This window comes from Pelophylax lessonae (assembly GCF_965119305.1).
Source record: "Pelophylax lessonae genome assembly, chromosome: 8".
NCBI classification, from domain to species: domain Eukaryota; kingdom Metazoa; phylum Chordata; class Amphibia; order Anura; family Ranidae; genus Pelophylax; species Pelophylax lessonae.
The window spans coordinates 100,174,120-100,190,830 of record NC_138775.1 but is presented as its reverse complement, the minus strand read 5'-3'; the positions used below and the strand labels follow the sequence as shown (position 1 = coordinate 100,190,830).

The 16,711-nt window shown below is 43.3% G+C and overlaps 1 protein-coding gene across 2 annotated transcripts in view; it reads right to left on the bottom strand.

The window, feature by feature from the left end:
• Positions 1 to 16,711, bottom strand: part of NOL12 (nucleolar protein 12) — a 92,613-nt gene that overhangs the window by 37,083 nt on the left and 38,819 nt on the right. For both annotated transcript variants that reach the window (XM_082265041.1, XM_082265042.1), the window contains exons 4-5: positions 12,975 to 13,023; positions 10,011 to 10,153 (exon numbers count right to left, since the gene is read on the bottom strand). In XM_082265041.1, coding sequence (XP_082121167.1) covers positions 10,011 to 10,153; positions 12,975 to 13,023 — 192 coding nt within the window. The remainder of the gene's footprint in view (positions 1 to 10,010; positions 10,154 to 12,974; positions 13,024 to 16,711) is intronic.

Below are 16,711 nucleotides of genomic sequence, written 5' to 3'. Positions count from 1 at the left end.
AAGATACAAACTAAAACCTAGTCTCCCACCTCAGCTGTAGATCTCTGCAGTTCATCCAGAGTGATCATGGGCCTCTTGGCTGCATCTCTGATCAGTCTTCTCCTTGTATGAGCTGAAAGTTTAGAGGGACGGCCAGGTCTTCGTAGATTTGTAGTGGTCTGATACTCCTTCCATTTCAATATTATCACTTGCACAGCGCTCCTTGGGATGTTTAAAGCTTGGGAAATCTTCTTGTATCCAAATCCGGCTTTAAACTTCTCCACAAAAGTATCTTGGACCTGCCTGGTGTGTTCCTAGTTCTTCATGATGCTCTCCGCGCTTTAAACGGACCTCTGAGACTATCACAGTGCAGGTGCATTTATACGGAGACTTGATTACACACAGGTGGATTCTATTTATCATCATTAGTCATTTAGGTCAACATTGGATCATTCAGAGATCCTCACTGAACTTCTGGAAAGAGTTTGCTGCACTGAACGTAAAGGGGCCGATTAATTTTGCACGCCCAATTTTTTAGTTTTTTATTTGTTAAAGTTTGAAATATCCAATAAATTTCGTTCCACTTCATGATTGTGTCCCACTTGTTGTTGATTCTTCACAAAAAATCACAGTTTTATATCTATGTTTGAAGCCTGAAATGTGGCAAAAGGTCACAAAGTTCAAGGGGGCCAAATACTTTTGCAAGGCACTGTAGATTATCCAGCCCGTCGTCCAGTCTGGCAGTTGATTGTAGATCTCACAGGACAAAAGCCAGGAGAAAAATCTAATTAAAAAGAGAAAAATTGCCAGGACCAGAGATCCGAGCAAGGAACTAGGTCCTTACTCTGACTACTGACTAGGCAGAAAAAAAAAAACTGAGTACCTATAGCAGAGAGGGGCAGTATACTTCCCAGGACTGCCCATAGACGTAGTCAGTCTTTTTCTGTCTTGCGTCCTACTCCTGTAGGGGGCAGTATAACCAAATGGTCAAGAATATCAGAAGCTGTGTCCGTCAATGAACGAAAGAGAAATTTGGCCACAGCTGCATATGCAATGTTATCTGCGATATCTAAAAAGTTCCATGTCCCACCCAGAAATTGAAGCACATTTCAATTGCCATACAGGTCATGCTCCTGTACTAGTATGGTTAGAAATCGGTTTTGCAACCTTTTGTCATCTAATGTAAAACATAGTTTAATACGATGGAACTTTATAAAATATAATATAATAGTGTAGCTATGTAATGTAAAACAATGTTCAAAGTCTGAAAGACTGTTACCCTTAAATAAATTCTATGGTCACAGTCTACAGTACACTTCCACTTTATCACAGAAGCACTGTAATAACTTAATAGATATTTCTACCTTCAAGCAGCAATTCCTGTGCTGATTCCAGCTCCTGAAACTCCTCAGCACCTCTGTAGTTCAGAGGGCAGGCTCTGAAATGTGTGACAACAGTGCCTACACACAAAACATAGTAAATACTTGCCATAGACTTCAAAGAAGTAAATGTGTGGTGCTCTTCACAAAGTTCACAATTTTAAATTCGTTCAGATTATTAGGAGTAGGCTAGAAATCATGGAAATCCATTGAGAAGTGAATACATAATAATTCATTTTGACTACAGATATGCTTAACGCTCCAAGCTGTATCACTCTGCTGGAGATTTATCTCCTACTTTCACCATGATCTATTTGTCTCACCACACTGCCAAGTAGGATGAACTCTTTTTTTATTTTGATTATCAAAGTAACGCGTTTTTATGATATGGCTGCAGTAGGGCTGCTTTCACAATGATCTGTTTTTCTTCCGCACGAAAGTGGAAGAAAAATGCACGACCATGACATCCCATAAAATGATTCACACTGATCAGTTGAAGGTCCACTGTGTTTTGTAAAAGCAATTAAGGTGTGCTTAAAAAAAAAAATGCACCTCCCTATTGAAATGAATTGAACCTGCATCAAAAACAAGTTTTTTTGAGCCACGCCTTGCTTTCACAGGTGAAAAATGCACCAGAAACGTGGCAAATGAGGTAAAAATGCATATGCGTTTTACACTGTTTTTGCAAATGAAACGGTGACCTCTCTATAATGTTTGGGTTATAGATAAAAAATAAAATGATAGACAGACAGAGCTCTATCTCCACACACACATTTACATACATACATACACACCCCACACACTCATCTGCGCAAAAAAATTAACGTAACACTTTTGAAATCACATCAGATCTCAATGGGGAAAAATATTATGCTGGATATCTATACTGATATACACTGGGTAATGCGTTAGGAATGAAAGGAGGCCATATCGATTGATGGAAATGTAAATGAACAACCTACAGATGGCTGAATTCAAAGACACCCCCAAAAATCAAAGTGAAAAAATTATGCAGCAGGCTATTCCATTTTGCCGAAATGTATTTGCAGTAACTCAAAATGGTACTCAGTAGTTTGTATGGCCCCAACGCACTTGTATGCATGCCTGACAACATCGGGGCATGCTCCTAATGAGACAACGGACCAGGGCATCACTGAACTCCTTAACAGACCAAGGTGTAACCTGGCAGCGTCGGATGGACCGAAAACAATGTCCCAGATGTGTTCAATTGGATTTAGGTCAGGCGAGCGCGAGGGACATTCAATGGTATCAATTCCTTCAGCCTCCAGGAATTAGCTGCATGCTCTTACCACATGAGTCCAAGCCAGGTCGTGCACCAAGAGGAACCCAGGACCCACTGCACCAGCGTAGGGTCTGACAATGGGTCCAAGGATTTCATCCCGATACCCAATGGCAGTTAGGGTGCCACTGTCCAGCCTGTAGGTCTGTGCATCCCTCTATGGATATGCCTCCCCAGACCATCACGGACCCACCACCAAACCGTCTTGCTGAACAATGTTACAGGCAGCATAACCTTCTCTACGGCTTCTGCGGACCCTTTCACATCAGTCACGTGTGCTCAGGGTGAACCTGCTTTCATCTGTGAAAAGCACAGGGTGCCAGTGGTGGACCTGAAAATTCTGGTGTTTAATGGCAAATGTCAATTGAGCTTCACGGTGCCAAGTAGTGAGCAAAGGGCCCATTAGTGGATGTTGGGCCCTTAGGCCACCCTCATTAACTCGGTTTCTGACTGTTTGGTCCGAGATCTTTACACAAGTGGCCTGCTGGAGGTAATTTTATAAGGCTCTGGCAGTGCTCATCCGGTTACTCCATGCAGAAAGGAGCAGATACCGGTCCTACTGATGGGTTAAGAACCTTCTATGACCCTGTCCAGCTCTCCTAGAGTAACTGCCTGTCTCCTGGAATCTCCTCCATGCTCTTGAGACTGTGCTGGGAGACACAGTAAACCTTCTGGCAATGGCATATATTGATGTGACATCCTGGAGGAGTTGGACTGCCTGTGCAACCTCTGTAGGGTCCAGGTATCGCCTCATGCTACCAGTAGTAACACTGATCCTAGCCAAATGCAAAACAAGTGAAAAAAAGTCAGAAAAGATGAGAAGGGAAAAAAAAAAAAAAAAAGGTCAGTGGCCTCGACCTGTAAAATCATTCCGGTTTTGAAGGTTGTCTCATTGTTGCCCATCTAGTGCATCTGTTAATTTCATTAAAACCAAAGCAACTGAAATTGATTAACAACCCCCTCTGCTACTTAACTGACCAGACCAATAACCGAGGAGTTTAATTGACTTGATGCTATACTCTGATTAAAAAAAAGTGCAGTATATACAGTAGCTCACAAAAGTGAGTACACCCCTGTATGTATATAATATACACACACATACACACAGTGGATATAAAAAAAGTCTACACACCCCTGTAAAAATTTTGGCAGGTTTCGGTGATGTAAAAAAAAAAAAAAAAAAAAAATAGACAACGATAAATCATTTAACCGCTTGCCGACTGCTCACAGTATATTTACTGCGGCAGTCAGCCCCTCACAGGCAGAGCGACGTAGGTCTACGTCGCTAGCCTGTGAGGCTCTGGGGAGCGAGCGCGCGCCGCCGGAGGCGCGCTCCCGCGTGGTCACAGACCCCCCCGCGCGCGTGTGACCGGCGGACCCGATGTCTGCCGGTCACTCGGCGATCGTCGGTGGAGAGGGAGAAAGGCAGGCGGCTGATGTAAACAAGCCGCCTGTCATTCTCCCCGATGTAGGAATCGTGATTATACGGTTCTAATATGTAGGACCGTTGATCACTGTTCCTACCCCTGAAGCCACAGCTAATCACAGGCTTCATTATAAACACGCCCCTAGGGACACACACCACCCCTCCCTCTCAAAAAAAAGTTAACCCCTTCACTGCCAGTGTATTTTTACAGTAACAGTGCAATGTATAGCACTGATTACTGTAGAAAGGTCACTGGTAACCCCAAAAGTGTCAAAAATGTCAGTCAAGGGTCCGATCTGTCCGCCGCAATGTGGCAGTACCGCAAAAAAAAAAAAAATCGCAGATCGCCGCCATTACGCGCTAAAAAAACCCGACAAAAATCTTTCCCTTTGTTAGTAAACGCGATAACTTTTGCACAAACCAATCAAAATACGCTTTTTGCGATTTTTTTTACCAAACATATGTAGCATAAAACATTGGCAGAAAATGTTAAAACATTTTGATTTTTACATTTTTTTGGGGGGAATTTCATATAAAAAAATGTGAAAAATAGTTATTTTTGCAAAATTGTCGCTCTTTTTTTGTTTATAGCGCATGATCAAAAAAAAAAAAAAATCGCACAGGTGATCAAAAGAAAGCTCTGTTTGTGGGGAAAAAAAAGGACTTCAAATTTGTTTAGGTACAGCGTCGCACGACCGCACAATGGTCCGCTAAAGTCACGCAGTGCCGAATCGCAAAATACCCCCTGGTCAGGAAGGGGGTAAAATCTTCCGGGGCTTAAGTGGTTAAGATATTTTCCAACTTTTAATGTGACCTAAAAACTGTACAACTGAATTAAAAAATTTAAATCTTTTTGGGAAGGGAAGTAAAAATACTAAAACTAAAATAATTTGGTTGTATGAATGTGCACACGGTCTTATAACTGGGGATGTAGCTGTGTTCAGAATTAAGCAATCACATTCAAACTCCTGTTAAATAGGAGTCAGTACACACCTGTCATCATTTAAAGTGCCTCTGATTAACCCCAAATAAAGTTCAGCTGCTCTAGTAGGTCTTTCCTGACATTTTCTTCGCCACAATGGCAAAAGCCATGGTCCGCAGAGAGCTTCCAAAGCATCAGAGGGATATCATTGTTAAAAAAGGTATCAGTCAGCAGAAGGGTACAAAGGAATTTCCAAGGAAATAGATATACCATGGAACACAGTGAAGACAGTCATAATCAAATGGAGAAAGTTTGGCACAACAGTGACATTACCAAGAACTGGACTTCCCTCAAAAATTGATGAAGACGAGAAACTGGTCAGGGAGGCTGCTAAAAGGCCTACAGCAACATTAAGGAGCTGTAGGAATATCTGGCAAGTACTGGCTGTGTGGTACATGTGAAAACAATCTCCTGTATTCTTCATATGACTAGGCTCTTACCAAGAAAAAACATCCAAGCCTGGCTAAATTTAGCAAAAACACATCTGAAGTCTCCCAAAAGCATGTGGGAAAATGTGTTCTGATCTCATGAAACCAAGGTGGAAATTTTTGGCCAGAATTTCAAAAGATATGTTTGGCGCAAAAACAACACTGCACATCACCAAAGGAACACCCTCAGCGAAGCATGGTGGTGGCAGAATCATGCTTTGGAGCTGTTTTTTTTTCTGCTAGAAAGCTAAACATGAAGAGGAACTTCATCTTTCAGCATGACAAAGACCCAAAGCATACATCCAAATCAACAAAGGAATGGCTTCACCAAAACATGATTAAAGTTTTGGAAAGGTCCAGCCAGAGCCCAGACCTGAAACCGATTGAAAATCTGTGGGGTGATCTGAAGAGGGCTCAGCACAGGAGATGACCTCGTAGTCTGACAGATTTAGAGTGTTTTTGCAAAGAAGAGTGGGCAAATATTGCCTAGTCAAGATGTGCCATGCTGATAGACTCATACCCAAAAAGACTGAGTGCTTTAATAAAATCAAAAGGTGCTTCGACTGAGTGCTTTAATAAAATCAAAAGGTGCTTCAACAAAGTATTAGTTTTAGCCCCCGTTCACACTGGGGCGACCTGTCAGGCGACCTGGTCGCCTGACGGGTCGCCTTCTATAGAGAAGCTGCGGACCCGTTCTAATAGGAGTGACACAAGTCGCTCCGACTTAGAAAAAAGGGTCCGGAGCTTTTTTGGGGCGACCCGGAGCGACCTGCATAGACTTCAATGTTATGAATTCCGTGCCGGCCGCTCCGAGGTCGAGGGGCGAGCAGCGCGCCGCGACCTATGAGGTCGCCCGGCAAAGTAGCGTCGCCCCAGTGTGAACGGGGCCTAAGGGTGTGCACACCATTGCAACAATAATATTTTAGTTTTTTATTTTTACTTCCCTCCACCTAAAATATTTTGGTTTGTTGTTTAACGGAGTTGTACAGTTTATAGGTCATATTAAAGGTGGAAAAAGTTCTGAAATGATTTATCTTTGTCTAATTTTTTTTTACATCACAGAAGCCTGACATTTTAACAGGGGTGTGTAGACTTTTTATATGCACTGTGTGTGATATATAAATACAAACACACACAGTATCTCACAAAAGTGAGTAGACCCCTCACATTTTTGTAAATATTTTATTATATCTTTTCATGTGACAACACTGAAGAAATTACACTTTGATACAATGTAAAGTAGGGAGTGTTCAGCTTGTATAACAGTGTAAATTTGCTGTCCCATCAAAATAACGCAACACACAGCCATTAATGTCTAACCCGCTGGCAACAAAATGAGTACACCCCTAAGTAAAAATGTCCAAATTGGTTCCAATTAGCAATTGTTCCCTCCCTGGTGTCATGTGACTCGTTAGTGTTACAAGGTCTCAGGTGTGAATGGGGAGCAGGGGTGTTACATTTGGTGTTATCGCTCTCACTCTCTCATACTGATTACTGGATGTTGTGGGGGGGGGGGTCAGCCTGTCCGGGCTCAGACCATACGCCGCACACTGCATCAAATTGGTCTGCATTGCTATTGTCCCACAAGGAAGCCTCTTTTAAAGATCATGCACAAGAAAGTCCGCAGACTAAGAACATGGATTACTGGAACCATATCCTGTGGTCTGATGAGACCAATATAAACTTCCAATATAAACTTATTTGGTTCAGATGGTGTCAAGCGTGTGTCGCGGCAACCAGGTGAGGAGCACAAAGACAAGTGTGTCTTGCCTACAGTCAAGCATGGTGGTGGGAGTGTCATTGTCTGGGGCTGCATGAGTGCTGGCGGCACTGGGGAGCTACAGTTCATTGAGGGAACCATGAATGCCAACATGTACTGTGACATACTGAAGCAGAGCATGATCCCCTCCCTGGCTGCTAACTTTTTAGCTGGCTCCTAGATTTCAAGCCCTGTCCTATCTTACAATATAAATCCATCATGGAGGAGTGGAAGAAGACTCCAGTGGCAACCTGTGAAGCTCTCGTGAACTCCATGCCCAAGAGGGTTAAGGCAGTGCTAGAAAATAATGGTGGCCACACAAAATATTGACGCTTTGGGCCTAATTTGGACATTTCCACTTAGGGGTGTACTAACTTAGGTCGCCAGTGGTTTAGACATCAATGGCTGTGTGTTTAGTTGTTTTTTTAGGGGACAGCAAATTTACACTGTTATACAAGCTGTACACTCACTACTTTGTGAGATACTGTAAATAAATACACACACAGTGTATATACTCTATAGTCACACATTTTTTTAAAACAAAACTCCAGGCAAAAACAAAACACTATGAACGCTATAAATCAGTATGTTCTATAGTTACATAGTTAGTAAGGTTGAATGAAGACAACAGTCCATCCAGATTAACCTGTGTGTGTAAAAAATAATTTACCATATGGTTTTACCGTTAGGGCCCTTTCAAACGGGCTTCCCAATCAGGTCCGCCTGTCAGTTTTTCAGGCGGAGCCTGATCGGACACTCCATTCACCCCTATGGAGCGGCGGATGTCAGCAGTGACACGTCCGCTGACACCCGCGGCTATCCAATCTGATACTGTCCGTAAAATCCAGACGGATGGAAACCCTATTTTTCATCCGTCTGGAGGATCAGATGAAAACGGACAGGCGGCCCATTTTCATCCGATCTCCCATAGAGGAGAGCAGGGATCTGACAGTCTGTCTCTGCAAAGTAAGCGGAGATGGACCTGTCATCCACCTGCTCAGCGGGGATCGATCCCAATGAGCAAAACAGAGTCCGCCGGGCAGAAAGCCTGTGTGAAAGGACCCTTCTGGTTACCTGCCAAACAAGTTGCACATTTAGCCAGCATATTATGTAATACACACACCTCTGCCAGTTAAAATGATGTTTTTCCACTTCTTGACGATTGCTGCTTTCAGTGTCAGCCACCTGCATATTGTACATAGATAATGGTGGTTGCTCGTTTTCCAAATAGCACAGCAGAGGTAGAGAGCTCACTAACTGAAAGCTACATTGATGAGTCCAGAAATAGGTGGCACTTACCTGGTTGTAAATCACAGGTTTGGCAGATAATTTAGTAAATATATATGCATTTCAACAGTGTATTTAGTCTGCCTAATGCAGTTTTAAAACAAGACTATATAGCCCCAATGCTTCAGTTTGCACTAACTCTTCAAAGTGAGCCCCTCTTATTTGGAAAGTTTTCAGTGTGACTGCTCATAAATGTTGGATTGCTCATCATTTTTAGTACTGAAGACCAGGGCTCGACAAACCCCAGGTGCCAGGTTGCATTGGCAACAAGAATTAACGGTCTGGCGCCTGGGTTACCCTGTGGCAGATGTCGTCGCCAGACATCCCAAGTCTCCTGCGAGGTGCAGGAGTCTCCCGCATGCTGGCTGCGGCTCTTTGACACCCACAAGTGCCGCGCCCGCATGCGGGAGACTTGGGATGTCTAGTGAAAGAACGGTGTCTGTCAGCTGTGACAGAACGGAGGCGATACTTCCTGTGTATTCCTGCTCCGTCCTGTCACAGGCGGAGTGATATCAAATGCACTCCACCTGTGACAGGAGAGATACAGGAAGCATCGGCTCTGCATGCTTCCTACTGTGCTGCTCCGTGATCTCCGCCAGCAGTACCAGCCAGCAGTACCCCACAGTAATACCCACCAGCAGTACCAGCTAGCAGTTCCCACCAGCAGTACCTGCCAGCATTATCCACCAGCAGTACCTGCCAGCATTATCCACCAGCAGTACCTGCCAGCATTATCCACCAGCAGTTCCCACAGCAGGAGTACCAAAAATAGGACCCACCAGGAGTACCCACAGCAGGAGCCGCCAGGAGTACCCACAGCAGGAGCCGCCAGGAGTACACACAGCAGGACGCGCCAGGAGTACACACAGCAGGACGCGCCAGGAGTACACACAGCAGGACGCGCCAGGAGTACACACAGCAGGACCCGCCAGCAGTACCCACAGCAGGACCCGCCAGCAGTACCCACAGCAGGACCCGCCAGCAGTACCCACAGCAGGACCCGCCAGCAGTACCCACAGCAGGACCCGCAAGGGGTACCCACAGCAGGACCCGCAAGGGGTACCCACAGCAGGACCCGCAAGGGGTACCCACAGCAGGACCCGCAAGGGGTACCAGTAGCAGTACCCGCAAGGGGTACCAGCAGCAGTACCGCAAGGGGTACCCACCAGCAGTGTGCTAGGTGTGGTCATGGTGGTTGGAGTGTTCCTTTAATATCTCTCAGAAGAAGTAAACAAAGTACACACAGGTCAAATTCTGGGCAACATCAACTGGTTTATTAAAAACTGGCTGCCATTGGGCCTGTGTGTATGGCAGCTGGTCCGACAGAAGCCGGCCATTCGGCATGCACGGAAAAAAAAATGGCTCCCAATTTTTTTAGCTGGCTCCTAGATTTCAAGCAAATTTGTCAAGCCCTGAGTTAGTCGTTCACGAGGCAGGCACAGTTTTACTGAAATATAAAAAAAAACATACCTCTATGCTGCCAGGAGGCAGAAGGCCCACTCCGGACAGGTCCAGATCACTAATAGTTGTCACGGTTACTGTGTGATTGGGATGGTCATAAAGAACAGACTCTGTTTTAGCAGTCACCAGCCTCTCTACTTCATCAGCTTCCTCTGAAAAACAAAAATCACAAACAGATTTTCAGTACCAGCAATATATGTTGGTGTCTGAAAGGAAAAACAAGCTTTTTAAAGGCCAACTCCATCTTTTGGACCAGGTCACATACAGTGGGTTTAGAAAAGAATCATCCCCCTTTAGCTGTATTTACTTAGTGCAACCTATAACATCTAAGGGAAAGCTAGAACACCAACATGTAAAAAATAAAAATTCAATAACAGAATCACAGAGTTGGAAAAAGGATCCCCCCCTTGAGTCCATATTTTCCTTTAATTACAGCCTTTAGTCTGTTCAGAGGTCTCTAACAACTTTGCGCATCTAGACTTTGTAATATTTGGCCACTCCTCTTTGCAGAGCTGATTAAGTTCAATTAAATGGTGACCGTTTGTGGACTGCAGTCTTCAAGTCATTGCTGGGGGTTTCAATGTGGGGTTTAAGTCTTGGCTCTGACTAGGGCATGCAAGGACATTCTCCTTTTTCTCCTTAAACCACTGTGTGGTCATTTCTGATGTGTGCTTTGGGTCATTGTCATGTTGGAAGGTTAACCTTCTTCCCATTGACAACTTTCTGGCAGAGAGCAGCAGATTTTCCTCAAGAATTTGACTGTATTTTGCCCCATTCATTTTTCCTTTTATCCTGACAAGTGCTCCAGTCCCTGCTGCAGAGAAACACCCCCATAACAGGATATTACCACCTTTACTGTAGGAATGGTGCTGTTTGGATGGTGAGCTGTATTGGATTTCCGCCAGACATATCAAAATAATTTAAATTTTAGTCTCATCTGAGGATAACCTTTTTCCATGAGGCCTCAGAATCTTGAAGGTGCGTTTTGGCAAAGTTCAGTAATGACTGCCTGTGGCCTTTGAGGAGTGACTTTTCTATTGCATACAAGTGACATTTCTGGATAATTTGTGATATTATAGTCACATAAACACAATGACCACTCTTTATCATAAATTCCTGCAACGGTTTCAGTTGATCAGGGTCTCTTGGTAGCCTCTCTGATCAGTTTCCTCCTGGCTTTTTCATCCAGTCTGGAGTGATGTCCTGATCCAGGGAGGGTCTGTGTTGAACCAAATACCTTTCACTTCCTAAAAGATTTCACTGTGCTTCTAGGCATTGATAAAGCCTCTGAAATTATTTTATATCCATCTCCTGACTTGTGCCTGTCCACAATTTTATCCTGGAGATTTTTTGACAGTGCCTCGCCATCCATAGTTGGTTGTTTGCTTCAGTTGCACTATCAGAGACTGAAATGCTCTAGGAAAGCTTTTATGCCTAGCTAATCAAAATGGCCACAGCTGATCACAGTTGAAAGTCAAATGACTGTTCTACAGAGAGGGCGATTAGCTACACCTGGTTGAGTTTGCAAGTAATTTTTAGGAGGATGGGGGGGTGATCTTTTTTCTAACTCATTGATTCTATTTTTCATTTATTTTATTTTTTTCTGACATGTTGATGTTATATCTTTTACTTGGATGTTATAGGTTTCTTATGTGTGTCTTAATTTCAGGGTGCAAACCAATAAAATGTGAATATTTTAAAAAGGGGGGCAATTATTTTCTTTGTCTACTGTATTAAAGTAGTTCTAAAGGCTGAAGGTTCTATGCATGAAGGTAAAAAACACCTTCAGCGTGCAGCTTCCCCTTATACTCACCAGAGCCTGATCCAGCAATGTGCATGAGAGCAGCAGCGCTCCTGCGTCTCTCCCTCCATTGGCTGCCGCTGCTATCAATCACTGCCAGTGTGTAGGGAGCAGGTGGCGGGGCCGAGAACAGAGACACAGAGGTGGCTCAGAAGGTAACACGCAACTTGTTATGGGGGCATCTGTAGGGGGGAGGCGCCAGGAGAACTGGTGGGGGACCCAAGAAAAGGAGGATTGGGGCTGCTCTGTGCAAAACCATTGCACAGAGCAGGTAAGTATAACAAGATATTTAAAAAATCTCTACCTTTACAAAAACGTTAAGCCAATATTTAGGGTGAGATGTAACATTTGTTTACACATCAGAACTTCCAAATATCTCTGTGCCTGGAGATTTGCTTTGGGCCAAAAAAATGTAATTGCCCATTATCTGACAGAATTTCTTCCTATGTGGTCAAGGCAGATATCTTTAAATTGTTGAAGAGATCAGATCAGCTTGGGCCCAAATCTGATTTAAAGAGGGAATCAGTGAGTACATGCGCATAGTAGCCACACATACATGGAAATAAAAGGTACATAGACAGCGTCAATTATAGTAGACGCAAGAGGATGAATGTTCAAATACCAGTGGCTGACAGCAGTTGCGTTTCCTTTCCCTACATTTTTCATTCAATAAAAATATGCCTTCAAACTAGAAAATCTGAATATTATGGAACAAGTATTTACTTAGCACAGCCCTGGCATGTTATCTACCTCTCCTCTTCTGAGAGTGTAATTACTCTCTGTGCTGGCCCAGTATCCTACCCCTCCCTCCCTACATGAACGGTAGCTTCCATGGTACCTCCAGGGTTCCAGGGTAAAATGTAGCTTCCAGGGAAGGAGTGAGGGAATATCATATAGTGTCACTTGAGTGATAGCTCTGAGTCTGGTAGGAGTGTAAGTATTTTCATTGCTTACTTGCAGAGTTTTTCCTTTCCATTAATTATTTTTCATTTGCTTGCAATAGGTCTTTGAAATTGCTAGACTATGAATCCAAAAGAGTCAATTCCCTAGCACAGCCCCATTCCTCCTTACACATCATGGGCCTTTAGTTAGTAGTAGTTAGTCATACTGAAAATAATTTACCAGCAATGTCTATAGTTCTTCGAGCGATCTATAGAGTGTATTTGTCTTACCTAAAGCTTCTTCTCTTTCCTTAAGCATCCTCATGTATTCTTTGTGTCTCTGTTGGGAAAGAAAAATATCTGGAGCAACAGTTGCAGAAAAGGAAACTGGACGGTTCTGTGGACTTGCTTGTCACAAAAAAAAAATATGGGACTGGTTGAACATTTAAAAGGAGTTGTAAAGTCAGGAAGTTTTTTTTTATCTTAATGCATCCCCTAATACTTACCTGTGCCCCCTCTCTGTCCAGCGATGTCCATGAGTCCCTGGGCCATCCTGGGACTCTCCCTCCTGATTGGCTGAGATACAGCCGCAGCACCATTGGCTCCCACGGTTGTCAAAGTCAGTGAACCAATCAGGAGAGAGAGAGGGCGGGGCGGAACGGCAGCTCCGTGTCTGAATGGACACATGATGCTGCAACTCCGCTCAGGTGGCTCTACAGCAAGCGGCTTGCTGTGGGGGCACTCAATAGGAGGGAGCAGGAACGAGGGACCCGCGGAGGAGGATCCGGGCTGCTCTGTGTAAAACCAACTGCACAGAGGAGGCAAGGATAAAATGTTTGTTATTTAACCACCTCAATACTGCGCACTTTTCCCCCTTCCTTCCCAGACCAATTTTCAGCTTACAGTGCTCTCGCATTCTGAATGACAGTTACTCAGTCGTGCTACATTGTACCCAAATGACTATTTTATCATTTTGTTTACACAAACAGAGGTTTCTTTTGAAGGTATTTATTCACCACTGGGTTTATTTTTTGCGAAATACGTGAAAAAAAAAAAAAAAGAGCGAAAAAAGTTAATTCTTACACATGGCATATATAAACTTGCAATTACACCCAAAAATATATTCTACTACTCCTCCTGAGTAAGGTAATACCACATATGTGAGACTTTTTCACAGCCTGGCCACATACAGAGGCCCAACATCCAAGTAGCACCGTCAGGCGTTCTAAAAGGTATAAATTGTACATATCACATTTCTGACGGCTCTGGAGCACCAGGGCAATAGAATTACCCACAAAATGGAAAGCAAACACCCCAATGTATATTCTACGAGGCATAATGAAAATTTTTTTTTACAAAAGCTGTCAATTTATAAGATATTTCTAACACATAGCATGTACATAGCAAAAATTGCACGCCAAAAATACATTCTGCTACTCATCCTGAGTATGGCGATACCCCATGTGTGAGACTTTTTCACAGCCTGGCCACATACAGAGGCCCAACATCCAAGTAGCAGCGTCAGGCGTTCTAAAGGCATAAAATTACACATTTCCTAAGTACCGATCACATTTTTGAAGGCCCTGTGACAGATGTTGATCACTGGGATGTGGCAGATGTGTGCCGGATGATCATGGACAGATGCGGCGCATGATCACTGTAACAGATTATTTTACTGGGACAGATGTGTGACAGGTGTTTTCACTGATGGGGGACACTGTGTTGGGGACACTAGCTGGGTGATCTGAGTAAAAAGCAGTAAAACAGCTCAATGCTCACTGATGACCAAGCTGGCAGCACCGATCCACTCTCCTTCTCTCACTGTGAGGAGAAGAGCCGATCGCTGTTACGCCGACTGTATTGACATTACATGACGGCTGTTATTGTATACAGCAGTCATGTGATAAGGAGGGCCAATCACAGAGCACTGTTCCTGAACCTCCACTCAGAAGGAGGAAGCTCCCACCCAGCCATTTATATGCATTGGCCAGGTGGGAGGTTGTTACGGAAAAAAAAAAAAAAAAGGGACTTTACAATCACTTTATATTCGATTTATCTACTGTACAGTGTTAACAAAAACAGTTTTCTTTTACAAATTCCAGTACATGGAATTTTGCTTCAGACCCTGCCACTTAGTAATACAAATTAATGTTCAATCCACACTGTTTCCTGAGGGATGATACTTGTATAGGAATGGCTTTAAAAAAAAAAAAAAAAAAAAAAATTACATGTGAGAAACTTCGGATAGAAGCTGTCATTTCCCAAATCTTGAGCTGTATTACTCACTACAAACCTGGAACATCCAATCCAACTTGTTTCTAATTCTGTAGCATTCTATCCAGGAGGCGAATTTACTTAGACAGGCGCAGCCAGAACCTGCAGGTGTGCATGGCAGCCAATTTGATTCTATCTTTTGCAAATCCCACCAAGCACAGGCAGCACTAACATAGGATCAGCAAGCAGTATGCGATCACAGATGTAGACCTCCTTGGAACTCAAATCACAACTCAGGATGTCACACATTGCCGTTCCCTAAAAGATGTAAAAATTCGCTATAGTGTAATATCGTATGGAACTTTAGAAGTGATATAAAAGGATGCACTTACAGTGAAAATAGCATAAACCACATGTAGAAACAAATAGCTTGGCCAGCTGTACATAAAATCCCATCCTTCAGGGATCATCGATGCATGGTGACTTCAGCACTTCACTTAATCCGACGCGTTCCGTAACAATCTGACGTCCTGGGGCCCCGGGATGATGTCAGATTGTGGCGAAGCGCGTTGGATTGAGCGATGGGGTGACGTCACCGCACATCTGGGATCCTGGAAAGATGGGTGTTTATGTACAGCCGGCCGGCTATTTGTTTCTACATGTGGTGAATGTTATTTTTACTGTAAGTTCAATCTTTTATATTACTACTAAAGTTCTGTACAATATTACACTATGGCGAATGTTTATATCTTTTGGGGAACGGCAATGAGTGTGACATCCTAAATTGTGATTTGAGTTCCGAGGTGGTCTACATCTGTGATCGCATGTGTTTGGTGGGATTTGCAAATCTTTCTCTGTGGATGGATCAAGGCCCTGGCTGGGTTTAGGCCACAGGCGTGTTTGACCCTGAGAGGTCTCTAAAAGTTGGTAAGCAGGCAATTTTTATGGTGGAGGATATATTACACTTCGGGTGCTATTATCACGGGACAGAACCTGACCTATCACTTTTGGACTTGCACACAGTATATATTTGTTTATTTTCACCATTTTGCAATGGTGTATTTGGATGGACTTTTATAAATTATGGAATTTAATGCATGGTCCATGGATGTATTCAATGTATGCTAGCGCATCTCTATTTTCTATTGTAAGTTTATTGTATCTCTCTCTCACACCTAAGTTGCTGATTTTGGGCATTTAGTTTCTTTTTCTAGATTCTAGCTTTCATTTTCTAAGCTTAAGGCCTCTTTTACACAGGCGTACCTATGTGTACATCTGTGCGAAAGGCCATCTTTCCTGCAATTGATGTGCAACTGTTCCATACAGCCATATGCAGCAGTCCTGTTCATGTCTATTGGGACACAGCCAGGGGTCCCAATTTGACACTAGTGTGGTCCTTACTGAACAGGCAAAGGTTTGAAGTGGATTGGCTACTATGCACAGCTGATCCAGTTCTAGTAAATTCCTCTCACCACCAGAGTACCCACATGATAAAAAAAAAAAAAAAAAAAAGAAGAAGTACACACCCCTACATATATACACATACATAATATATACACACACGGCTCAAAAAATTAAAGGAACACTTTGAAAACACATCCAATCTCAATGGGGAAACATTTTAGGCTGGTTGCATATACTGATATGGACTAGGTAATGTGTTAGGAAGGAAAGGATGCCACATCATTTAAATGGAAATTAAAATTATTCTACAGAGGGCTGAAGTCAAAGGCACCCCGAAAATCAAAGTGAAAAAATGTTGCTGCAGGCTATTCCATTTTGCTGAAATTTCATTGCAGCAACTCAAAATGGTA